The sequence below is a fragment of the Rutidosis leptorrhynchoides genome, chromosome 1, assembly GCF_046630445.1.
Source record: "Rutidosis leptorrhynchoides isolate AG116_Rl617_1_P2 chromosome 1, CSIRO_AGI_Rlap_v1, whole genome shotgun sequence".
Lineage (NCBI taxonomy): Eukaryota > Viridiplantae > Streptophyta > Magnoliopsida > Asterales > Asteraceae > Rutidosis > Rutidosis leptorrhynchoides.
Genome location: NC_092333.1, coordinates 658628256 through 658654872, shown reverse-complemented (window position 1 = coordinate 658654872; position 26617 = coordinate 658628256). Strand labels below are relative to the sequence as shown.

Sequence of the window (26617 nt, the reverse complement as noted above, 5' to 3'; positions counted from 1 at the left end):
ATGCCAATGTAGTTTGTTATAAATGTGGAAAACCAGGCCACATTATTAGAAATTGCCCGAACCAGGAGAACACGAATGGACAAGGCCGTGGAAGAGTTTTCAATATTAATGCGGTAGAGGCACAGGAAGACCCGGAGCTTGTTACGGGTACGTTTCTTATTGACAATAAATCTGCTTACGTTTTATTTGATTCGGGTGCGGATAGAAGCTATATGAGTAGAGATTTTTGTGCTAAATTAAGTTGTCCATTGACGCCTTTGGATAGTAAATTTTTACTCGAATTAGCAAATGGTAAATTAATTTCAGCAGATAATATATGTCGGAATCGAGAAATTAAACTGGTTAGCGAAACATTTAAGATTGATTTGATACCAGTAGAGTTAGGGAGTTTTGATGTGATAATCGGTATGGACTGGTTGAAAGAAGTGAAAGCGGAGATCGTTTGTTACAAAAATGCAATTCGCATTATACGAGAAAAAGGAAAACCCTTAATGGTGTACGGAGAAAAGGGCAACACGAAGCTACATCTTATTAGTAATTTGAAGGCACAAAAACTAATAAGAAAAGGTTGCTATGCTGTTCTAGCACACGTCGAGAAAGTACAAACTGAAGAAAAGAGCATCAATGATGTTCCCATTGCAAAAGAATTTCCCGATGTATTTCCGAAAGAATTACCGGGATTACCCCCACATCGATCCGTTGAATTTCAAATAGATCTTGTACCAGGAGCTGCACCAATAGCTCGTGCTCCTTACAGACTCGCACCCAGCGAGATGAAAGAACTGCAAAGCCAATTACAAGAACTTTTAGAGCGTGGTTTCATTCGACCAAGCACATCACCGTGGGGAGCTCCTGTTTTGTTTGTCAAGAAGAAAGATGGTACATTCAGGTTGTGTATCGACTACCGAGAGTTGAACAAACTTACCATCAAGAACCGCTACCCACTACCGAGAATCGACGACTTATTTGATCAACTACAAGGCTCGTCTGTTTATTCAAAGATTGACTTACGTTCCGGGTATCATCAAATGCGGGTGAAAGAAGATGATATTCCAAAGACTGCTTTCAGAACACGTTACGGTCATTACGAGTTTATGGTCATGCCGTTTGGTTTAACTAATGCACCAGCTGTGTTCATGGACCTTATGAACCGAGTGTGTGGACCATACCTTGACAAGTTTGTCATTGTTTTCATTGATGACATACTTATTTACTCAAAGAATGACCAAGAACACGGTGAACATTTGAGAAAGGTGTTAGAAGTATTGAGGAAGGAAGAATTGTACGCTAAGTTTTCAAAGTGTGCATTTTGGTTGGAAGAAGTTCAATTCCTCGGTCACATAGTGAACAAAGAAGGTATTAAGGTGGATCCGACAAAGATAGAAACTGTTGAAAAGTGGGAAACCCCGAAAACTCCGAAACACATACGCCAGTTTTTAGGACTAGCTGGTTACTACAGAAGGTTCATCCAAGACTTTTCCAGAATAGCAAAACCCTTGACTGCATTAACGCATAAAGGGAAGAAATTTGAATGGAATGATGAACAAGAGAAAGCGTTTCAGTTATTGAAGAAAAAGCTAACTACGGCACCTATATTGTCATTGCCTGAAGGGAATGATGATTTTGTGATTTATTGTGATGCATCAAAGCAAGGTCTCGGTTGTGTATTAATGCAACGAACGAAGGTGATTGCTTATGCGTCTAGACAATTGAAGATTCACGAACAAAATTATACGACGCATGATTTGGAATTAGGCGCGGTTGTTTTTGCATTAAAGACTTGGAGGCACTACTTATATGGGGTCAAAAGTATTATATATACCGACCACAAAAGTCTTCAACACATATTTAATCAGAAACAACTGAATATGAGGCAGCGTAGGTGAATTGAATTATTGAATGATTACGACTTTGAGATTCGTTACCACCCGGGGAAGGCAAATGTGGTAGCCGATGCCTTGAGCAGGAAGGACAGAGAACCCATTCGAGTAAAATCTATGAATATAATGATTCATAATAACATTACTACTCAAATAAAGGAGGCGCAACAAGGAGTTTTAAAAGAGGGAAATTTAAAGGATGAAATACCCAAAGGATCGGAGAAGCATCTTAATATTCGGGAAGACGGAACCCGGTATAGGGCTGAAAGGATTTGGGTACCAAAATTTGGAGATATGAGAGAAATGGTACTTAGAGAAGCTCATAAAACCAGATACTCAATACATCCTGGAACGGGGAAGATGTACAAGGATCTCAAGAAACATTTTTGGTGGCCGGGTATGAAAACCGATGTTGCTAAATACGTAGGAGAATGTTTGACGTGTTCTAAGGTCAAAGCTGAGCATCAGAAACCATCAGGTCTACTTCAACAACCCGAAATCCCGGAATGGAAATGGGAAAACATTACCATGGATTTCATCACTAAATTGCCAAGGACTGCAAGTGGTTTTGATACTATTTGGGTAATAGTTGATCGTCTCACCAAATCAGCACACTTTCTACCAATAAGAGAAGATGACAAGATGGAGAAGTTAGCACGACTGTATTTGAAGGAAGTCATCTCCAGACATGGAATACCAATCTCTATTATCTCTGATAGGGATGGCAGATTTATTTCAAGATTCTGGCAGACATTACAGCAAGCATTAGGAACTCGTCTAGACATGAGTACTGCCTATCATCCACACACTGATGGGCAGAGCAAAAGGACGATACAAACGCTTGAAGACATGCTACGAGCATGTGTTATTGATTTCGGAAACAGTTGGGATCGACATCTACCGTTAGCAGAATTTTCCTACAACAACAGCTACCATTCAAGCATTGAGATGGCACCGTTTGAAGCACTTTATGGTAGAAAGTGCAGGTCTCCGATTTGTTGGAGTGAAGTGGGGGATAGACAGATTACGGGTCCGGAGATTATACAAGAAACTACCGAGAAGATCATCCAAATTCAACAACGGTTGAAAACCGCCCAAAGTCGACAAAAGAGCTACGCTGACATTAAAAGAAAAGATATAGAATTTGAAATTGGAGAGATGGTCATGCTTAAAGTTGCAACTTGGAAAGGCGTTGTTCGATTTGGTAAACGAGGGAAATTAAATCCAAGGTATATTGGACCATTCAAGATTATTGATCGTGTCGGACCAGTAGCTTACCGACTAGAGTTACCTCAACAACTCGCGACTGTACATAACACTTTCCACGTCTAGAATTTAAAGAAATGTTTTGCTAAAGAAGATCTCACTATTCCGTTAGATGAAATCCAAATCAACGAAAAACTTCAATTCATCGAAGAACCCGTCGAAATAATGGATCGTGAGGTTAAAAGACTTAAGCAAAACAAGATACCAATTGTTAAGGTTCGATGGAATGCTCGTAGAGGACCCGAGTTCACCTGGGAGCATGAAGATCAGATGAAGAAGAAATACCCGCATCTATTTCCAGAAGATTCGTCAACACCTTCAACAGCTTAAAATTTCGGGACGAAATTTATTTAACGAGTAGGTACTGTAGTGACCCGAACTTTTCCATGTTTATATATATTAATTGAGATTGATATTTACATGATTAAATGTTTCCAACATGTTAAGCAATCAAACTTGTTAAGACTTGATTAATTGAAATATGTTTCATATAGACAATTGACCACCCAAGTTGATCGGTGATTCACGAACGTTAAAACTTGTAAAAACTATATGATGACATATATATGGATATATATATATAGTTAACATGATACTATGATAAGAAAACATATCATAAAGTATATTAACAATGAACTACATATGTAAAAACAAGACTACTAACTTAATGATTTTTAAACGAGACATATATGTAACGATTATCGTTGTAAAGACATTTAATGTATATATATCATATTAAGAGATATTCATACATGATAATATCATGATAATATAATAATTTAAAATCTCATTTGATATTATAAACATTGGGTTAACAACATTTAACAAGATCGTTAACCTAAAGGTTTCAAAACAACACTTACATGTAACGACTAACGATGACTTAACGACTCAGTTAAAATGTATATACATGTAGTGTTTTAATATGTATTTATACACTTTTGAAAGACTTCAATACACTTATCAAAATACTTCTACTTAACAAAAATGCTTACAATTACATCCTCGTTCAGTTTCATCAACAATTCTACTCGTATGCACCCGTATTCGTACTCGTACAATACACAGCTTTTAGATGTATGTACTATTGGTATATACACTCCAATGATCAGCTCTTAGCAGCCCATGTGAGTCACCTAACACATGTGGGAACCATAATTTGGCAACTAGCATGAAATATCTCATAAAATTACAAAAATATGAGTAATCATTCATGACTTATTTACATGAAAACAAAATTACATATCCTTTATATCTAATCAATACACCAACGACCAAAAACACCTACAAACACTTTCATTCTTCAATTTTCTTCATCTAATTGATCTCTCTCAAGTTCTATCTTCAAGTTCTAAGTGTTCTTCATAAATTCCAAAAGTTCTAGTTTCATAAAATCAAGAATACTTTCAAGTTTGCTAGCTCACTTCCAATCTTGTAAGGTGATCATCCAACCTCAAGAAATCTTTGTTTCTTACAGTAGGTTATCATTCTAATACAAGGTAATAATCATATTCAAACTTTGGTTCAATTTCTATAACTATAACAATCTTATTTCAAGTGATGATCTTACTTGAACTTGTTTTCGTGTCATGATTCTGCTTCAAGAACTTCGAGCCATCCAAGGATCCATTGAAGCTAGATCCATTTTTCTCTTTTCCAGTAGATTTATCCAAGGAAATTAAGGTAGTAATGATGTTCATAACATCATTCGATTCATACATATAAAGCTATCTTATTCGAAGGTTTAAACTTGTAATCACTAGAACATAGTTTAGTTAATTCTAAACTTGTTCGCAAACAAAAGTTAATCCTTCTAACTTGACTTTTAAAATCAACTAAACACATGTTCTATATCTATATGATATGCTAACTTAATGATTTAAAACCTGGAAACACGAAAAACACCGTAAAACCGGATTTACGCCGTCGTAGTAACACCGCGGGCTGTTTTGGGTTAGTTAATTAAAAACTATGATAAACTTTGATTTAAAAGTTGTTATTCTGAGAAAATGATTTTTATTATGAACATGAAACTATATCCAAAAATTATGGTTAAACTCAAAGTGGAAGTATGTTTTCTAAAATGGTCATCTAGACGTCGTTCTTTCGACTGAAATGACTACCTTTACAAAAACGACTTGTAACTTATTTTTCCGACTATAAACCTATACTTTTTCTGTTTAGATTCATAAAATAGAGTTCAATATGAAACCATAGCAATTTGATTCACTCAAAACGGATTTAAAATGAAGAAGTTATGGGTAAAACAAGATTGGATAATTTTTCTCATTTTAGCTACGTGAAAATTGGTGACAAATCTATTCCAACCATAACTTAATCAACTTGTATTGTATATTATGTAATCTTGAGATACCATAGACACGTATACAATGTTTCGACCTATCATGTCGACACATCTATATATATTTCGGAACAACCATAGACACTCTATATGTGAATGTTGGAGTTAGCTATACAGGGTTGAGGTTGATTCCAAAATATATATAGTTTGAGTTGTGATCAATACTGAGATACGTATACACTGGGTCGTGGATTGATTCAAGATAATATTTATCGATTTATTTCTGTACATCTAACTGTGGACAACTAGTTATAGGTTACTAACGAGGACAGCTGACTTAATAAACTTAAAACATCAAAATATATTAAAAGTGTTGTAAATATATTTTGAACATACTTTAATATATATGTATATATTGTTATAGGTTCGTGAATCAACAGTGGCCAAGTCTTACTTCCCGACGAAGTAAAAATCTGTGAAAGTGAGTTATAGTCCCACTTTTAAAATCTAATATTTTTGGGATGAGAATACATGCAGGTTTTATAAATGATTTACAAAATAGACACAAGTACGTGAAACTACATTCTATGGTTGAATTATCGAAATCGAATATGCCCCTTTTTATTAAGTCTGGTAATCTAAGAATTAGGGAACAGACACCCTAATTGACGCGAATCCTAAAGATAGATCTATTGGGCCTAACAAACCCCATCCAAAGTACCGGATGCTTTAGTACTTCGAAATTTATATCATATCCGAAGGGTGTCCCGGAATGATGGGGATATTCTTATATATGCAACTTGTTATTGTCGGTTACCAGGTGTTCACCATATGAATGATTTTTTTATCTCTATGTATGGGATGTGTATTGAAATATGAAATCTTGTGGTCTATTGTTACGATTTGATATATATAGGTTAAACCTATAACTCACCAACATTTTTGTTGACGTTTAAAGCATGTTTATTCTCAGGTGAATATTAAGAGCTTCCGCTGTTGCATACTAAAATAAGGACAAGATTTGGAGTCCATGTTTGTATGATATTGTGTAAAAACTGCATTCAAGAAACTGATTTCGATGTAACATATTTGTATTGTAAACCATTATGTAATGGTCGTGTGTAAACAGGATATTTTAGATTATCATTATTTGATAATCTACGTAAAGCTTTTTAAACCTTTATTTATGAAATAAAGGTTATGGTTTGTTTTAAAAATGAATGCAGTCTTTGAAAAACGTCTCATATAGAGGTCAAAACCTCGCAACGAAATCAATTAATATGGAACGTTTTTAATCAATAAGAACGGGACATTTCAATCTCCATCCTTTTCAGCTTGTTGGCAGTATGGATAGCATTATCCACAAGAGTTGCTTGGGCCTCTTGCATTTTCAGACCATGAAGAACATGGTGATTCAGAAGCAGTAGTGATGCAGCTGTTGATTGGCAACTTTGTTTAAGGGTCATTGCAGATAGAGAGGAAGAAAGATCAGCAATTGTATTTTCCTGCAACATAAACATACGATCAATAAATTACAGTCAAAATGAACAATACAGATAGATTTCCACGAATTAGCTGGTAATATGCACCTTCAGAAAATTGGAAAAGCTGTCAGATTTATTGACAGGATTTTCTAAAAACCCTCTTAAGCCGGCCAGGGGAACAACGGAAGGCGGCTGCGATGCGGAAGAAGATTGTGTTGTATCAACCCTTGATGAAGTTAATGGATTAGTATAAGGAGGAGTTTTAACAGTATTATCTTCATCTGCTTCTTCATCATTATCATTCTCAGCATCAACAACTTTATCACTCTTATCACCACTAGCAGTGGCCTTGTCACCATCTATTGATAAATTCGGTTCTGCATCATAGATAATCAATCTTACAGATAAACATTAACAAACATTGTATAGTACAGAAGAAAATGATGAAGACATACTTCTTTTCTTTGTTTGTTGAGAAGCTTTGCTAGATGCACGATTCCACACACGCTTTGTGCGTTTTCCAGTTTTCTTAGTGATAGGCGGTTTTGGATCAGACTCAATAATTTCCACATCCGATGAGGAAGGTTGCACAGTATCATCATTATCGCCTTCCGTAGGCCGTTCAGGGCTTTTCAATTGTTCTTCAAACGCAGTATCTCTGGCCTTGTCAGCCTCAAGTTCAGCAGCAGTTTTTGGCCGTTCAGAAACAGTAAGAGCATCCAGATTGGCGTTCTTGAATATTTTAAAAACCTGCATTTCATTTTCTGCAAAGAATAATAAACGCATTGAATGCAAGGCACATACGAATACATTTTACAGTAACATAATGTAAGTAAAACACATATAAGTTGCCTACCACAGCCTTTCCAATGCAACACTGGCACAAATCAATCACGCCAATTATCACTCATTCCACACCGTGCTAAGATGGCTTCATTATCAGCATATGAACGCTGTGGTAGTTCCAGTGATTTCCATTTTTCAACAGTAATTCTTTCATCATCAGACAAAACAATTGACTTACTTACCCCTATTTTGGTTTTCCTCCATTTTCGAATGTTTGCCCAATTATCCTGAATAACTCTTTCATTAACAAAGAAAAAGGGTTCTTTCCATCCTTTCAGAGAAGTTTCTTTTGTTCCAGTAAAGGCTTTATTAGCTTTACAATCAAAAGTATACCAGCATTTACCAACCAATCGAGTCCTAAACAACACGTGAAAAATATTTATACTTGGAGTCTTGCTAACAGCATTGCAGTATAGTTCAAAAAGCACAATTTTTTGTAAACCTAGTGGGTGAATCTGACTAAGGCCAATTCCATAGTGAGATAACAGTGTCTGCAGGAAAATGGTGGGGGGAATACGAAGGTTTCCAATAGTAAGTTGAAGCTTATACAGTGTAATCATCTTCTTAGGGGGATTATTTGCCCTAGCATCAGGAGAAGGAACCATGAGGTTCAATAATCTAAGGTTTCTATGATCTATACATAGTTTGTCGATTTCAGCTTCAGTGATACTGGACGGAATAGTGCTCGCATCTCGATTATCTCTTTGAGATGAAGTGCTGCAGGATTCGGCCATGGTAGTATGAAAAGTAAAAAAGGGAAAAGAGGTAGACAAGTGACGAATAATTACACTAACCTTGCAATTCACAGCTTTGCTAAAACAAATATTTGCAGTTGTCTTCAGCACAAATGATCGGTTTTCGAAAGAGTAAAAAGAAAAAAGGGAACAGTTTATGTATAAGTAGACTAATGAAAGGAAAAGGGGACGAGATTACGACGCGTGTATGGATCAGATTAATCGAACAGAACAATTTGAATTTTGAAAATAAATCAAAAAGATTTTGGGGGCAAATTCATAATTAGATATGTGACGTCAGAGCAGAAAATCAGACGGCTACAGCAGTTTTGTGTCTTCGAGGAAAAAGGCATCTTTTATTTTTTTTTAGTTTAATGACTTTATTTTTTACAAAAATAAAGACATTAAACTGGTAGGACTTAATGGTGTATCCTATGAGATACACGCATAAAAACATCATTTCATACAGAAAAATCAGTCATAGAGCACAAAAGATAACAAAATCTAGCAGCATTCAGTGTTTGCCGTCCAGCGCATAGCGTAAGCCCTGCAGGCAGCCTCTATGCATAAGCCCTTTAACTCAGCGCGTGAACGGCACGCAGCCACGTCAGCACACGCCACCGACATTCCGGATACTTCACGTAACAGAGCCATTCAGTGATTGACACGTGTATCCCGTGAAATTCGGACATTCTACACCTATAAATAGACCCCCTGGGTCACCACATTTCATCATCATAATTCTGAACTTCAGTCAGAGAGAAGTACACTTTCTCTCTCACACAGTTCTTTCTCACTCTAAACATATATTAGCCGCTTAGCAGTAACGCGCTATACGGATCAACTTCAGATTGATCCTCAGATTGATTGAGGCCACCCCACGGATCATCTATCCGTGTTCCGGGTCCGCAGAGATATTTCTCGAGGGCAAACAACAATCAACATTATACGCCACACGCTAAGCAGTTATTCTCTGTACTAGTACCTTACAGCCGCTATACGAAAAATCGTACTAACAATCGCGAAAGTGGTTAAATCACATCTGGGTAATGCCGATATCGCCGTTAAAAAAAAACTCACTGATGGAAACAAGGCTAGCTCTCCAATGAGAATTTATTACTCTTATTTAGATTTAGAAATTATAAAAAAGAAACTGAAATTATCAATTTATCAATATATGATATTATAAATGATAGCTACAATAATACAACAATAGATAGAATCATAGAATAATATCAAAACACAAGACAGATGTGGAGCCGAATAGTACCATCAAATAATTGATTTGCTTTTCCTTTTTAATTAAAACCCCAATTTAAGATGTACTAAAAGATTTGCTTGTTTCATCAAATTAAAGATACAGATCATATAGTATCATCACCATGTAATACATCTATAATGGCTTCTGCCTTTTTTGTCCAATTTGCATAAGGCAAGGCATAATGCACATAATGCATAACCGGAATTTATTACAAGAAAATAGCACCAGCACATCCCAGATAGTTTGAAGATTTTGTACCAAAATCTGTGGGCCTGTAATACCTTTGCAAAGCCTTGAATCCTTCAAATGGAACCTAACCCACAAACATACAATTTTTATCCAGGTTTTTAGACGTTGCATATGAATTTGTAAGTTACACCAATCATCAATTTTTTTAAGATGCACCAACAGAATAAATGGAATTACATGGACCATTGACTTACCTTTGATGTACCAGTCACGAATTGATGCAATCTCGCGTGCTCTATCTTGGGTAGTTAGGTAATCGTTAGATAACTCACAATCGATTTCTGGAAGCCCGCTTATCAAAAGCTCAAAGTCTTTATCATTAAAAAATAGAAATCAGTTATTCTGGTATTATGCTAAACAAACAATCTCTAGCAATGATATCACTAATAAGAATTTTTACTTTTACATTCAATCATCACCAAGCTCAAAAACAGGATGTCTTACAATGGGAGATGATTTTAGCCCTGAATAATCATTACATTTGTATTTGCAAAGAGAAATCAATGGTTTCTTGTCACTAGTTAATATCCCAACATTATTAGCAGCTACTACTCGTTCTCCGACTCCATTCGATCTTTTCCCATCTTTCAAGGTTCTGATATCTGTCATGGTTGGAGGGTCTTCGGTTCATAATTTGGAACTTGACGTTTTGAAGTGACCTCATCATCATGAATAGGAAAGTACTTCTTGATGATACCAGATACTAATATAGATTCCGACATTCTTTCGCGTGTTGGACCCACATATGAACCGTTAAGCTCTTTTCTCATTGTTTTATTTCTTGATTCTCTGAACTTCACTTGCAAACTAATTTCGGATGAATTACCATGAACTACTTGAGTTTGGGGTGTTGATGAAATTTTCTTGCCCGAAACGTACGCGTCAATGAACAAAAACCATGTTCCTTTGTACCCTTGGAAAACATGTTTCATGCGCATTGATTCTGACAAGCGATAAAGGTAAGATTTCCTCTTAACCTGCTCGGTAACAAAACAAATATTCAAATTAAAAAAAAAAAAAAAAACGTAGATCATGAGGCAATGAAAAGACCAACATTTTAGATGAGCGTATGCACTAATATAACAATTTTTCGGGAGATGAGCTACAAAAACAAGTTCTTTTTTTACACTAAAAAGTAATTTTTTTTTTTTTTTATCTGGTTATACATGTGCATACCCTGTCATAGATGTAGGTGTGTTCATGCCATGAAGTGAAAGAAAAGGTTGAATTATACTGAAAAAAATATAAATGTACCATTAATCTGTCGACTTTGATATTTCCTAGTTCAGGGTAACAATCTAAATGCGTATTCTCGAATATCCCTGCATAAAGAGAAGATCTCCATGATTCATTCAAGTTGAAGATAATGCGATCTTTTGTAAAGTTGAAATAGTAAAACGAGACAAGGAATCAAGTATCGTCGACAAAAATAGTAATGAACTTTCTATGTTCATACCCTTAACATGCCTTGTGCACCTAGAGATAGATTAAATTATGAGTAGTAATTATTACTACAAAACAAAATAAGGTTAAGGCTTGACCAAAATGTAGATGTGTACGAGTACAAAATGAACTCATGAACTAAAAATGTCATTTTAACTTTCTATGTTACAAACTAATCGATACCCAAATAGCTATAAAATGGAGATTAAGTTATTATTGGACAAACCCTTTCGTCTCAAAAACGCAAAAAATGTTCAATTGTGTTCTTGTCCTGAAAATGTCATTTCCAATTTCTGTTTTACAAAAAGAAGCAAACAACTATATGTATTCAAATTCTTATCTTATATAAAGAATTAACATATATCGAGAGAAAAAAAAACATGAACCTCCCCAGCAAATAAATATAAAATTATTAAAAAAAGTTAAAGTTTTTAATTCAATTTTCATTGTAAATAAACTAAGCATACAATGTTCAAAGAGTGATTAAGAAAAAGGGCTTACTTTTAAATTCAGAGACTGTAAGATGAGGAGAGACAGAGATACCAACATGGGTTCCTATACTTGTGTCAACGAACACCGGAACTTCGATGCCACTCGAAGTAGTAGCCATTCAATGCCCCCAATAAGAGTAAATAATAGCTGATTAATACAACAATAAAAATCTGTTAGCAGGATTTTAATTTATAAAAGAAGCTACAAAATTAAGTTTCTACTGCCATGGTATTCACAGATTAAGTAACATTTACCTAACTATTAGTTTCATACTCTGCTAGACTAGATTAACACCCCTAAAATCACACAAACATTTGTATTACATAAAATTTGGCTTAAAATACATAAAAATCAAAATTTCGCATAAGAACGATGATTTTCGCATAATACAATCCCTTTTTTGCTGTTGCACATAACATGTGATTCGTAAAATCCAAATTTGTGGGCGAAACATAAAAAATAATAAATATTTCAAAAAAGAATCGAAGATTGGATTGATATGGGTCGGTTTTAGGGTTTATGAGGGAATACGCTACCGGGGTTCAAAATTAGTTTTCAATTTTAATTTTAATTAAATAAAAATGAATGGTTGCATAATGATTAAGACTTTAAGAAAACGGGCTTACTGTTGAACTCAATCAGTTAAAGAGATCGCAACGGAGTTCCTAAACTGTCATCATCAACTTCATTCCACGCCACTCGAAGCAGCAGTAGCCATTGAAGAACAGTAGAAGACCCAACAAATGAGGGGTTTAATCTGTGGCTTTATTCTCATTAGAAACTTTCACTTTAGTCCTTACAGATTTACATTTAATTGTTTCTAGTACCTTTATTTTCTTTTATAACCTAACTCAAGGTTGCAAAAGACGTGAGACGGGGTCGAGACAGTCGGGTCCTAAAAAGGTCGAGACATTCGAGACGAGGTCGAGACGGGAGTTGAGATGGATGTTGACCAAAGTTGACTTTTAAATATATATGTATATAAATGTATATATATGTACATATTTTAAAGTCAAAAACTTAATTGACTAATTTGTACCTATAATCGCTATCACCGTTAATATAATACAGAAAATTTAAACTAAAATAAGACAAATTTGACCGATTTTACCGACTTTCTGACTTTTCCGAATTTTGAGAGACTTTGACCTGGTTTTTTTCAACTTTGACCGGAATTTTGACCGTTGACTGTTATATTGAACGATTTTTTTCGAGACAGGACGGGCTAGTCACCAAACCGTCGCAAAAAAAGTAATATTTATTTTTTTATAAAAAACAAAAAGCTTATATAGAATCGGGGACCTTTCATCAATAATGAAAGGACACTTCAAGAAAAAATACAATACCGGCTCAGAAAAAGCACCTCGAGCAAAAAAAATGCACGAACTTAAACAACCACCAAAAGCAACCTCGACACAAGCAAACCAAGAACCAATACGGACCACCACATAAACAAAACGACAATATAAACAACTCGAAAATCCTACAACCAAACGATTAACAAACACCCATACGAACACTAAACAGCCCAACAATACTAAACACCATTACAAAACGAAGTAAGCAAACAACAAAAGAATCAAACAAGATAATCGCATATCTTTACCTCCGCTTTAGACACTTTCCTTCCTCTATTTTTCGAGCCTAGTCAATCTACTCTTGACTTGCTAGTAAGTTACAGCTTTCTCGGTTCTTGCTTGTAGTAATATTTATTGGATTTTGGTAATTTTAACCATAATAAACTCTTTATACTCAATAACAACAACAATATTCAATTCCACTAAAAAGTGAAGTATGGTGGAATGTCTTTATATGGTGTATTGATTGTTATTGAGACTTTAGATGATCTTGAGAAAAATAAAAAACATGGTCCTATTTTTAAAGTGAATTTTAAGAAGGCATTTGACTCATTAAATTGGGACTTTCTCATGGAAGTGATGAAATGCATGGGTTTTGGGCAAAAGTGGAGGCGTTGGATTTTTTCGTGTTTAAAAACGGCATCAATTTCTATACTTGTAAACGGTTCCTTCCAAAGAATTTAATCTAAGTAGGGGCGTTCGAAAAGGTGATCCTCTTTCTCCTTTTCTCTTTATAATTGCGACAGAAGGGCTTAATATTTTAACAAAAGTTGCGGTTGAAAAAGGCATGTATAATGGAGTTAAGGTGGGTGTGGATAAGGTAGTGGTATCTCATTTACAATATGCGGATGATACAATTTTTTCGGTGAATGGAGTAGAAAAAAATGCGAGAAATCTAATGCTTCTCCTTGAATGTTTTGAAAGAACTTCCGGGTTAAAAGTGTATTACAATAAAAGTAATTTGCTTAGTGTTGGTGTTGATGCTAGTGATGTTAGTAGCTTGGCCGATTGTTGTGGATGTCAACCGGGTGTGTTTCTGTTTACTTATTTGGGGTTACCGGTTGGATCTAAAATTAAGAAATTAAATGATTGGTCCCCGGTGAGTGAAAAATGTAACAAGCGTTTAGCGGATTGGAGAGCAAGAACGGATTATTTTGGTGGTCGATTAACTCTTGTCAAATCGATTCTCTCGAGTTTGCCTCTCTACTATTTCTTGCTCTTTCGTGCCCCGCCTTGTGTGTTAAAAAAATTAGAGTGTGTTCATCGTGAGTTCTTTTGGGGCGGGTCAGGAAATAATAAAAAATTGTCTAGGGTTAAATGGGAAAAACTCCTTCATTCTCACGAAGAAGGATGGTTAAATATCATGTCTTTAAATTGCAAAAAATTGGCTTTATTATGTAAGTGGTGGTGGAGGTTTAAAACCGAATCCAACACTTTGTGGGTTAAAATTATCCAAAATATCTATGACATTCGGGGTAGATTGGAATCGAGTGTAGAGTTAATATCTACAACAACAACAACAACAATACCCAATCCCACAAAAGTGGGGTATGGGAGAGGTGGGTGTAGACAATCATTCCTCGTACCCTAGATTAGAAGGAAGTCGCTACTCCACCCGCGAGTATAGAACCCGCGCCTAGATAAGGTCGTCCCTCCCTCTGTAGAGTTAATATCTATGGGCTAATATTTGTAATGTAGGTTTTGAAGTTGATAAGTTGGGAATTCCTTTTTCAAACTTCTTTAAAAAACGGATAGGTAATGGAGAAGACACGAGCTTTTGGGATGATGTGTGGATTGCGGGTTGTAAACTAAAGAGAAATATTGCAGGCTGTTGCGTCTGGAACAGAATACAGAGGCAAGGGTGAGGCAAGGGTGCGTGACAGGGTGCAACAGCAAGGGGAAGAATACTGTTTCTCGTTGGCCTGGGCCATAGACCCAGTCGGCAGAACATGTGCAGAACTGGAGGATATTTGTGGGCTGATTATAGCGGGATGCTCTTTTTCTGACGGGCCGGATCATTGGATTTGGTCACTAGACTCATATGACAAGTTCACAGTAAAAAAAACTTAGCTATTTGATCGACAACAAATTGATTAGTGCGAACTTGCGTGGTGCAGAAACTTTGAGAAATACTTTAGTACCAAAAAAGGTTGAAATCTTCATTTGGCGAGCGAGGTTGGAAAGAATTCCGGTAAGAATTGAGCTTGACAAATGGGGTATAAATTTACATAGCACAAGGTATCCGGTTTGTGATGCGGGTCTCGAAACGGTAGATCATATTTTGTTTCATTGCGGTTTTGCTTTAGAGGTGTGGAAAAAAGTTACAAATTGGTGGGGAATTAACTTTGCTTCTTTGTCTTTCAATAATATTCTTGAGGCCACTAATCTTTTTTTCGACAACAAGAGATTATGTGGTCAAGCCATTTGTTGGATCGTTTGTTATTTGCTTTGGAAGAATAGAAATCTTCGGGTTTTTGTGATGACCCGGAAATTTCTGACCAAATTTAAACTTAATCTTTAACGTTTCCGACACGATAACAAAGTCTATAAAGTTGAATCTCAAAATTTTGAGCTATTCAATTACCCTTCGATTGTTCTCAACGATTCACGAACAATTATATATATATATATATATATATATATATATATATATATATATATATATATATATATATATATATATATATATATATATATATATCAAAGACGTACAAGTAAACACTATTTGCTACAGTAAAAATCACTTTGCTACAGTAAAACACTATTTGCTACAGTGAAAATGACTTTGCTACAGTAAAATACTATTTGCTACAGTGAAACCGTACTTTGCTACAGTGCTACAATGAAAACGCCTTTGCTACAGTAAAACGCTATTTGCTGCAGTAAACACTATTTGATGTCGACGAACTAGCAAACAAAAACGGATAAGGTGGTCATGCGATCGCATGGCAAAAACACTGAAAACTCATGCGAGCGCATGGGGTACTGTAGCAGGCCACATACTATAAATAGCTCGATCTTGTTCCATCTTTCCTCATTCATTCTTACTCGTATAATTTAAATTATTATTATTATTATTATTATTATTATTATTATTATTATTATTATTATTAAGATTAATATTATTATTAATCCTATTATTATTAGTAGTAGTACATAAAATACTACGACGAGGTTATGTGCGTGTCACTTTCAAAATGGTTTTCAAGCGGGATAGAGCTAAGGAAATTATGGGTTATTGCCAAGGAGGTTATGGGTAATGTTCGGGGGATATTTGTGAATCAAACCTAGTGTTTATCATCTCCGTTGTGTCTACGTACTTTCCTACAATATTGAATCTCAATATTGATACGTAAGCACACATATTTTATCTTTTATATATTAATTGTGTATCCATGTCTAGTGCTCGAGTATATATATTTATATATGCTTGTATGCTAAATTTCGTCGTTAAACAGTTTATAATGAATCACGAATTAAATACATATATTACTGGTAAAAGATATATGATATACATGTTTTTGGAAAGCTGGCGAAAAATCAATAACTTTTCATTTAGATATCGAATAGTTTCGATGAACAGATTAAAAGATATGATCAACTGAATTATGATTGACGTTAATTAAAATTGCTTTTGAATCTGCAATTAAGATTTAAACAACTTGTTTACGAGATTGATAAAGTGAACTTTTAAATATTACCAACCGAGTAAATGAATCCTTATATAAGGTACGTCTCGTTTGTTGAACTATTGTCAAAATTGACTTTTTGAAACAACATTGGATAACTTTTGTATGTCGATATCGAGCATTAGAATTGTGATACACTATGACCTGACCTAGCTTGATAGACATTTATTGACCAACATATGTTCTCTAGGTTGAGATCTACGATTATTTGATATTTCGAGTTTCGGTCACATTACGATGAACAACTTTACGTGCTGCTAAGGTGAGTTTCATTTGCTCCCCTTTTACTCTTTACATTTTTTGGGCTGAGAATACATGCACTTTATTTTAAAAGCAATGGACACAAGTACATACTAAATTCTATACTGAGTTTGAACCGAAAATCTCTTAGCTTTGGTAACTAGTAACTGCCGGTTATAAGAACTGGTGGGCGCGAGTAGTTGTATATGGATCCATAGGGCTTGATATCCCCTTCCGAGCTAGAGCACTAGCCTTTTAACGGATGTATGCTATTTGAGAAGCGTACACGTTGGTTTGCGTGTATTATTAAGATGATTATACAAAGGGTACAAATTATATATACGTTAAAGTTTAGCTACCAGGGTGCTCAATCTTGTAGAATATTTTGATAAACGTTTCTGGATGAAACAACTGAAATCTTGTGATCCACCTTTATATACAGATTATGCGAAACACTAGAACTATGAACTCACCAACCTTTGTGTTGACACTTGTTAGCATGTTTATTCTCAGGTTCCCTATAAGTCTTCCGCTGTTTGCTTATATGTTAGACAAGCTATGTGCATGGAGTCTTATATGGCATATTTTTCAAGGAAACGTTGCATTCACCAAATTATCACCATGTATCTTATTTTGACTACATTGTCAACGGAAGTACTATTGTAAACTATTATATTACGGTGATTGTCTATATGTAGAAATCATCAGATGTCGAAAACCTTTGATTTAAATATTCATTTATGGTGTGCCTTTTCAAAAGAATGCAATATTTACAAAATGTATCATATAGAGGTCAAATACCTCGCAATGAAATCGATGAATGACGTGTTCGTCCATATGGATTTGGAGCGATCGTCACAGTTTTCAAGAACAAGATTGGAACATCTTCGAATCTCTTCAGTGTTATTCAAACTTTATCCTTTGATTGGATCTCGAGACGGAACAAATTTCAAAAAATCGATTGGTTATCTTGGATCACAAATCCTAATATGTGAGGCTTGTTTGTTGCGATCTCCGCAACTTTTGTGTATATTCTTATTGTACTTGTATTTCATATGCTTCGGCATATTTTCGTGTGTATCTTTTAAGTATTAACTAGTTTATAACCCGCGCATTCGCGGGTATTTTATCATACAAAATTTTTCAAAAATTTTATTCATAAAAACTTGTTATGGTAATGATATAGGTAATAGTTGTGAAGCATATGTGATAAATAAAGCAACAAATAGTAAAAACATTAAAATTTATAAACATAAGGAAAATAAGTACGATAACTATAACCATCAAGATAAAAACAAAAGATTTGCACCATCAAGATAAAAACAAAAGATTTGCAACAGGTATGCATAATGGCACTTACATAGTTTGAATAAACGTTGTTAGGATGTTGTAAACTTGTTTACATAGTGTTATGGATTTTCATACCGAGTAGCAAAATGGCAACTTACATAGTTTGAACAAACGTTGTTAGGAAGTTGTAAACTTGTTTACACCATAAATAGACATCGGTGACTATTAAGGATCGGCATAATTGACCCAGATCAAACTATATGTGATAGATAGCGAAGTTCGCTACCCGGAATTATCCACCAAATCAACCCAATATATGCCTTCAAGTTGACCCAGAACAATATGGAAAATAATCCACCAAATCAGCCAAGTATTTGCCTTCGAGTTAACCCAGAACAATTTATACAGCAACCTTAAATAATTAAAATGAACTTTTCAATGTCAAACATTTAACAAATTTGATGCCTATATAGTTGTGAAGGTGTCGAACTTAGCACTCTGTCAAGTGAATGAGTAATATAAAGTACATAGAAAGAGTGGTTGACGTTAGTAGTCATCCAAGTGATCTTAGCAGTATTCTAAGTGTAGAAGTATAAAGGTATCACAAAAAAAAATATGCATCGTCATTATTCTAAATCAAAGTAAATCATAAAAAAATCAAATTTCAAACATGTTGTAACTTCCAAACCAAATGAAATAACGCAAACACATAATCCTAAATCCAAGAAGAGCTTAAAAAAAAAACAAAAAACAAAAAAAAAGATTAATAGAAAAATATCCTCATCATTAAATTACTCGACAATCTCATTATCTTCAGCACTCCCGTTTAAATCATCCATCCCTGGTATCTTCAAGGATTGGATGCCCTTCATTGCTTTTGAGGAGCCAGAAGTTCCTGGTTCATCGGGATCTATTGCTGATTCACTTTTCCTCTTCACTGAGATTGAAGAGTTAGTCCAATCAGTACCATCAATGGATTTGTATGCGGGAATCTACAAAAAAAAATAGCATATTTGAGTTATCGAGAATCTTATAAATTTACAAGTTACAAATTAAGTTATTAAAAATGTAGGCTACATTACAAATGATGTAGAAAATATAGAATAAGCTAACAATTAGTGTAATAAGCTAAGCTGTTAAAGGTTAAGTCTCAGAGTTGGATATTAGTCAATGTCAAATAAATCATTGCATCAGATAACAATTTCAAACAGTGAACGAAAAACGCAATGATTTAATGTGTAGGATTTAGCCACGATAGTTTTTTTCAAATATTATGACATCATAATTGTTTTCTTATTATAGAGAAGAGAGAAGAGAGAAGAGATAAAATCCCTTGCTTTTTAAAAAAAAAAAAAATGTCTTTGAATGATACAGGGGTTAGTTCTATAATTAACTCTAAGTCAAAGGAGCTCTTTATAGTTATGTAGCTTTCTTATCAATTTCAAGAATCAGAAAAAGACCACATCTTATTTCTTCAGTCATCCCTTCTTCCGTTTACACTATCCATCCGTACAGAAAGTAATGTCAATACTTCACTTGCCTTCCATCCAAGTCTGTTATTTGACACCCAAGAAGTATACACATTCTTCATTGAAGTTTGGGGAATCAAATTCAAGAACAACAACTTACAAAAAAGGTAAACTTGAATACTTTTATTGAACAAATTCATCAAGATTGAATTTTTATGCAAAATTTTCCTTCTTTAACGGAACCCATCATTATTTCTACTTATTTTGGTTTTTATAAGTTACTTAAACATTCAACCTTTATTTTAATAGGTTCTTTACATCAAGAACGCAAACCTCAGAAGGTGAATCTTGAAATTTCACCTCATAGAGCAGGTAAAGTGTAATAGTTGTTGTTATTATTATTATCATTTTATATTTTAGATTTTAAATATTAGTATTTCCGCTTACTTAGTTACTCATTTACACTGGCTGTTCTAGTAAATTAAGGGGCAATTTCTTAATCTGAAATAGCCAATAGAATATGTGTATTATGAATAAACCAACGTGGTGAATTTGACATGTTTTAAATGAGTCAATTTGGTTATATGTTTTGCACCCAACATATAAGTGCTTATGAGAGATCAAACTTGTGTTTTGGTAAACTCCATCCGTTTGGTTAACGAAAATTGTAGATTGAGCTTTTGATATATAAGATTAATCATATTAACTTTTAAATATCACTTACCCGTTATATTGCTTTTTTAGCATATTTATTTTGCATCATTTACATATTCTAATTCCAGCTACTTTGCAATATACATATATAAGCTCTAACTCTAGTTACTTCTTGGATTTTGGATTGGGAGACTTTTCTTGATTTTGAGTAAAACTTGATTTTGTTTGGCATACATGAATCATACTGCTTTGACTCGGTTGTTTAATTCAGGTAAAAGGTTCCTAAATTCTCACACAATTCTTTAAAATTATGCAGTGTCAGCTGTGAGATTAATGCGGATAGAGTTCGGTGGTGCCTTTGCCGACCTGTTAAATGAGAAAGGGAAGGGGTCAGGTGATAACGAGATGGGATATGTTGAAAGAACTCTTGGGTTTTGCACTCGAGATTTGGATGATAGAGATCTCAGATTGGTGCTTTTCTTATTCAAATTCTTATATTTCTTTACTATATATATGCGGTGGAAATTTCAACCCACATACATATGGTTCGGCTATATTTTGTCTCTATGGAGCCAAACGGATGAACTTGAAAAATATTAGCTTGACAGGATATGGGTGAAATGGGTCAAACGGGTAGAAAGTGATATAACATGTAAATTTGACTGCGTAGGTTGTCATAATACATACAGATTAGTATTGTTATGATTTTTCACAATAAGTGTTTTGGGTCAGCGCAATCCAACCCAATCTGACATCTAGACAACGTTACTCATTATGACCCATCAACAGACCTGGACGACTTGCCCATTTTTCCATTTCGCTTCATGCCACAAGGGACTTCAACTTCAATCCTGGATGATTAATACCCAAAAACCTCATCTTCTCCTTGGAGATATCTATGTTAACACTCACAAGTAATGTAATATTAAGCATTATGAGATACTGATGATATCATTATGATTGCATGTAATTTTTCTCTAAACTATTCCTCCTTATACTGTGTATTTTTTACTTTTATTCATTAATTCTATTTGGGATACAGGTAACCGACATTGTTGGAGGTACAATTCGTTGGAGAAAATATCTTGACTATTTGATTTTGTCTTTATGCCATGATCCAAACGTGTTTAGTCGTATGGAACCTCTATTGTTACAGGTACATGGCGGTGCATTGTTTCTTTCTCATTAATGGGCTTCCTTCATTATTTCTAGTACTAAAAATAATGTAGATAGCTCTTATATATATCATTACTTGAGAACCACTTTACAAGGCACAAGTTCTTATTCCAAAATTTGTGTTTATAGATTCTTCGAATAGGATTCTATGAGATTGTCAAGCTCGAGGTCCCTTCCTATGCTGTTGTAGATGAGGTATCTAACTATATGACATATTGACATTTATATTGTGTTTATACTTTTTTTTTTTGGATAATGTTGATCAAGTAAGTGCAAAAAACTGAACGACCGAGTGCTTTCTAAAATGGTTTTGGAAAGTCATATTTTCACAACCGTTTTAGACGTTAGGTGCTTGTTATAAGGCCTTGTGAGATTTAGGTGGTTAAGGTAAGAAAATTTTACGGCTGGTAAATGGTGAAAAATTAAAAAGCATATTGGAAGTGTGTTATTGTTTATTGCAATATGCTTAATGTTTGAGTTTGAGTTTGAGTAAATGCAGAATGTGCAGCTAGCAAAAATAGCCCTTAGGCCAGGTGCCGGTAACATGGTCAACGGGATTTTGAGGAAGCTGGTTATGCTTAAGGTCTAACCCATTTTATATATCAATCATATTTTGTATTTTATTATTTTCTTTTTAAAGTATATTATGCGATAATACGAGCATTTATTCAAATTGATAGGAAAGTAACTCTCTTCCTTCACCTAAACTGGAAGGTGATGATCGTGCACAAGCACGAGCACTTGCTACTATTTATTCTCATCCCGTTGTAAGTGGATTGACATATAATTTAGTCGACTTTTCAAAGCAATTTTATAAATTGTGTACGTCGTTGTTATAAAACTTTTTATTGTCTGTAGTGGATGGTTAGGCGTTGGATAAAACACCTCGGACAAGAAGAAGCTGTTAAGCTGATGATGTGGAATAACACTGATCCCAGATTTAGTCTGAGGTTCTGTATGAAACTCATTTATTTATATTTATAGATAGCTATCAAATGACCATTTTATCGTTTGTTACAAGTTATGGTTAGTTTATTTCAGGGCTAATAAAGGAAAAGGTTTTACTCGATCAGAGCTTGTGTTACGACTTGAAACATTAAAGGTGTGAGGTTATTTTTCTTATCTTCCTTCATTTATAGTAAATAGAGATGACAGTTTCAACACATTTACTCATTAATGAGTTGTATCAGGTTATGTTTTATCTCAAATGAGTTATAAAAAACCAAACCTTGTAAGGAAATGGGACATTCAGGTCAAATGCTGGCCAAAATGTGTACTTTTTATGCATAACACCTTCTAAATCCATGTCTTTAAATAAAGATATCATTATTCAAATAAAATTTTGTTATCAAACTCACACACTAGTTATCTTGTTTTTATATAAATTTAGAAATAAAGTTTGTCAGCCGAACCTTATCTGTCTGACCCATTTTGACCCACACCCAGTAACCTGTTTTGACCCACCCAAAAAGTTGCCTGCTTTGAGTCCTGATCCTGTACCTAACAACTTGCCTATTTTGCAACTTCTTGTTTCAACCCCAAATGCTTGCTAAAAAAAATTACATCAGCTGTAGATGCCAAAACATAATGTTAGAGCCAACTTCAAGCTATAACTAAATTGTACGTTCGTTATGTCTAATTTCAGGTACCCTATGAGCTCTCTCCTCATCTGGATGATTTTGTTCGTATTAGCACGGGACTGCAGGTATTTCATTTGTCAAATTTTTTGTTCAATGAAGGCTATTATGGATTTTTTTATATTTAGTTATGAAATTTATTTTCTTTAAAGAAAAACCACGTGGATTGATTTACAATCCCCATTCTTTGTTTTTCATGAAAAGGTCATTTGGTGATAATAATGGTCATTCATGAGATATTACTCTATAATTTATCTAACTCTTTGTGATAATTATAACAGAGTGTTATACAAGATGGAATACTAAAAGAAGGCTTATGTTCTGTCCAAGATGAAAGTGCAGGTTATGGTTTTCATTCATTATTTCATCCAGCCTTTTATTTAAATCAATAATAATCAATAATTCTTGACCATGTTGTGTTCGTTCACTCGGGTTAACCTGTACATTGCTGATGTCTACAAACTTGTTGGTTAGGTTTGGTGGTCTCCATTGTTGACCCACAACCCGGGGATACCATAATTGACTGTTGTGCTGCTCCTGGAGGAAAAACGCTCTTCATGGCGGCCTGCTTGAACGGCCAAGGTAACCAAACTATCAACAGACAAATGTATACTAATGTGGTTTATGCCATTTGGACCAAATTAACCAAATTATTTGCCCTTCAAATAATGTTGCATGTACTTTATTAATGGTGTCTAGGCATGGTAACTGCAATTGACATAAATAAAGGTCGCCTGAGGATCCTTAAAGAGACGGCCAAACTGCAAAAACTTCATAATGTCATCACTACCGTTCACGCCGATGTTCGTGAATTTCATGTAGACGGTTTTCAGCATATCTGTTATAAAGTTTTAATCTTTCTACCTTATCCTTTTCAAATGTGACAATTTTTTTTTTTCTTTTATAGCAGGAAAATAATCACGTGGCCTATGATAAAGTGTTGCTGGATGCTCCTTGTTCTGGACTTGGTGTTCTTTCCAAGGTATCTATATCTAGATAAACGGTTTTTAAGTTATTCTGATTGATTTGTTCGTGTACATAATTTGTAATGTTATATAAATTTGTGTATCGTGTAGAGAGCCGACTTACGGTGGAATAGAAAGTCAGAAGATATGGAAGAACTTAAAAGCTTGCAAGATGAGCTTCTCGATGCAGCTTCCAAGTGAGGCAAACTTTATTTCAAAATTAGAAAAAAACTTTAATCTTTTAGGGATAACTGGTCAAATGGGTAAATCTTGAAAGTTAGTTAATAGAAGGTTTAAAATTCAGAAAATAGTATATTCAAGTTATTTCAATATACTAAATTGTTATTCAAAATAATACTAATCATTATATTTTAGTAAATAGCTTTTGTAATGTTATATAATACAAATACAATACGAAGTTATGCTCTTGTAATAAATGAAATGAACAAAAAACTTGTTAGGTCAACTCAACCCGTTTTGACCCATTTTCGACACGCCGTCCTTGAATTTTCTATTAATTTCATCACCTTGTAGGTTGGTAAGGCCTGGTGGGGTGCTAGTATACAGCACTTGTTCAATTGATCCTGAAGAAAATGAAGACAGGGTGGCTGCATTTCTTCTTAGGCATCAGGTACTACTAACCTTTATAACTGATTGCATAATTCGTTCAATCATATGAAATTAATAAACCTTATACGTAGAAGCAAAACCTATACTATATAATAAATTATTGTGTTCTTATGTCAAATTTAATGTGGTTTTTCTCAAATGTATGTGATTGGCGAATCGATCACCCATTGATTCTGAAGGAATACAGCGTAGAATCTGCAAAGAGATACACATCGGGTGAATTTTTGACAGAAGAGGGTTACTATTTCTCTAGCCCTGTGAAACATTCTCTTGATGGTGCCTTTGCTGCACGTCTCGTACGTTGCTCTTGATTTTATTTATATTCTGATAATATAAGAGGAATTTATTTAAAAGGATACGAGCACGGTCAAACGCATGGGTCACACAGGTATATATTGTGTTAACCTTATTATTTTGTTAACATTCACCAGGTTCATAATCTGATGATACTCTTCTTATCAGTTTAGCCAACAGGAGATATGCACAAACACTGGATGCAAGTTCTATATTTGTGTTGTTCGAGTTCTGGAATGCTAATTGCTACCGGGATAAGTGCGAGCCTGTGAGGGAACCGTGAAAGATCATAGGCTATGGCCATGAAGTGAATGGGGTTATCAGTCAATGAAAGCAATGTAGCATGCACAACATCAAGCTCAAGCATGCTTGTGCAATGATCAAAACAGTACCTTGGCACTTTGTATGGCTGTTCTAGTGTATTTAATAGTAATACGGAGTAATAATCTATCTAACCTCGAAGGGATGGTGTAGTGGTTGGATGCTTGGGAATACACCTGGCAATCGGGTCGGGTCGGGTTGGGTTTGGGTCGGGTCGGGTCGAAACGGGTTTGGGTTTGAACGAGTCCTGGTCTAAACGGGTCAGAAATTTTGAACGGGTCCAACGGGTCGGGTTGGGTCGAGACCCATTTCCCCCCGGGTTGGGTCGGGTCAAGACCCTTTTTCTTAAAAAAAATTAAAAAAATAAATAAATTTCGAAAAAAAAGAATTTCAAAAAATAAATTTAGTCACTGTGGTTTGTCCAAACTTGCAGATTTGATCACTGTGGTTTTTTTTTTGCATATTTAGTCACTGTGGTTTCAAAATCTTTCAAATTTAGTCACTGGAGCTAAATGGTGTTAAATTGACTCGTTAGAGCACAACATGTGCAGGTCACGTGATGGGTATTTTGGTCCTTTTAACATTCTCTTCCTCTCTCGTTTCCCTTTTCTTCTTCTTTTACAAAACCCAGATCTGGGAACTTTTTCTTCTTCTAATCACCTGTAACAAATTAAAATCAGACTTTTAACAATGAACCAAATCCAAATTAAACTCTATCGCTTCTTTCTTTCAATCTATATCACCAGATCTAAATTAAACTCTCTTTTACCACCTAACAATATGTTTACAATAAATTTTACCAAGATTATGAAATTAAAACTGAAATCTAAATAAAATATATTTTGAACCTTTATACATGTTCTCACCTTCAATCTTGTTAAAACATATATGATTATCATTATCAGCTACATCGATCGAAATGAAAACCCAGATCGAT

At 34.6% G+C, this 26617-nt stretch overlaps 3 protein-coding genes across 9 annotated transcripts in view; 2 read left to right on the top strand and 1 right to left on the bottom strand.

Annotated features, from left to right (window-relative positions):
* Positions 1–12690, bottom strand: part of LOC139885849 (protein NOI4) — a 28277-nt gene extending 15587 nt beyond the window's left edge. For 5 of the 7 annotated variants that reach the window (XR_011772128.1, XR_011772129.1, XR_011772130.1 and 2 more), the window contains exons 1-5: positions 12584–12690; positions 11967–12104; positions 11277–11344; positions 10467–10999; positions 10217–10333 (exon numbers count right to left, since the gene is read on the bottom strand). Coding sequence is in view for 1 of the 7 variants with exons in the window: in XM_071869604.1 (XP_071725705.1) it covers positions 10628–10999; positions 11277–11344; positions 11967–12075 (549 nt within the window). In the remaining 6 variants the exon portion in view is untranslated. The other 2 variants (XR_011772132.1, XM_071869604.1) reach the window with 2 other exon arrangements.
* Positions 12691–14102: 1412 nt separating this feature from the next.
* LOC139850249 (uncharacterized) lies at positions 14103–15385 on the top strand. The gene is made up of 3 exons (XM_071839835.1): positions 14103–14712; positions 15014–15070; positions 15162–15385. Exons 1-3 carry the CDS (start codon positions 14103–14105, stop codon positions 15383–15385), a joined length of 891 nt encoding a protein of 296 aa, XP_071695936.1.
* A 4618-nt stretch (positions 15386–20003) lies between these two features.
* LOC139885848 (uncharacterized) lies at positions 20004–25376 on the top strand. Its single transcript, XM_071869603.1, has 17 exons — positions 20004–20170; positions 20313–20375; positions 20974–21128; positions 21700–21813; positions 21963–22028; positions 22333–22416; positions 22514–22600; positions 22692–22783; positions 22875–22935; positions 23479–23538; positions 23752–23812; positions 23945–24052; positions 24170–24288; positions 24381–24452; positions 24547–24632; positions 24970–25066; positions 25245–25376. Exons 1-17 carry the CDS (start codon positions 20056–20058, stop codon positions 25374–25376), a joined length of 1572 nt encoding a protein of 523 aa, XP_071725704.1. The 5' UTR covers positions 20004–20055.
* Positions 25377–26617: the final 1241 nt, after the last annotated feature.

Excerpts from the sequence above, each read along its gene's own strand:
- LOC139885848 (XM_071869603.1), top strand. The coding sequence starts at position 20,056 with ATGTCAATACTTCACTTGCCTTCCATCCAAGTCTGTTATTTGACACCC. Across the intron at positions 23,813-23,944 it reads TGTCCAAGATGAAAGTGCAG|GTTTGGTGGTCTCCATTGTT; the intron begins GTTATGGTTTTC and ends CTTGTTGGTTAG. Across the intron at positions 24,633-24,969 it reads CTTCTCGATGCAGCTTCCAA|GTTGGTAAGGCCTGGTGGGG; the intron begins GTGAGGCAAACT and ends ATCACCTTGTAG.
- LOC139850249 (XM_071839835.1), top strand. The coding sequence starts at position 14,103 with ATGTATAATGGAGTTAAGGTGGGTGTGGATAAGGTAGTGGTATCTCAT. Across the intron at positions 14,713-15,013 it reads CAAAAAATTGGCTTTATTAT|GTTTTGAAGTTGATAAGTTG; the intron begins GTAAGTGGTGGT and ends TTTGTAATGTAG. Across the intron at positions 15,071-15,161 it reads CTTCTTTAAAAAACGGATAG|AATACAGAGGCAAGGGTGAG; the intron begins GTAATGGAGAAG and ends CGTCTGGAACAG.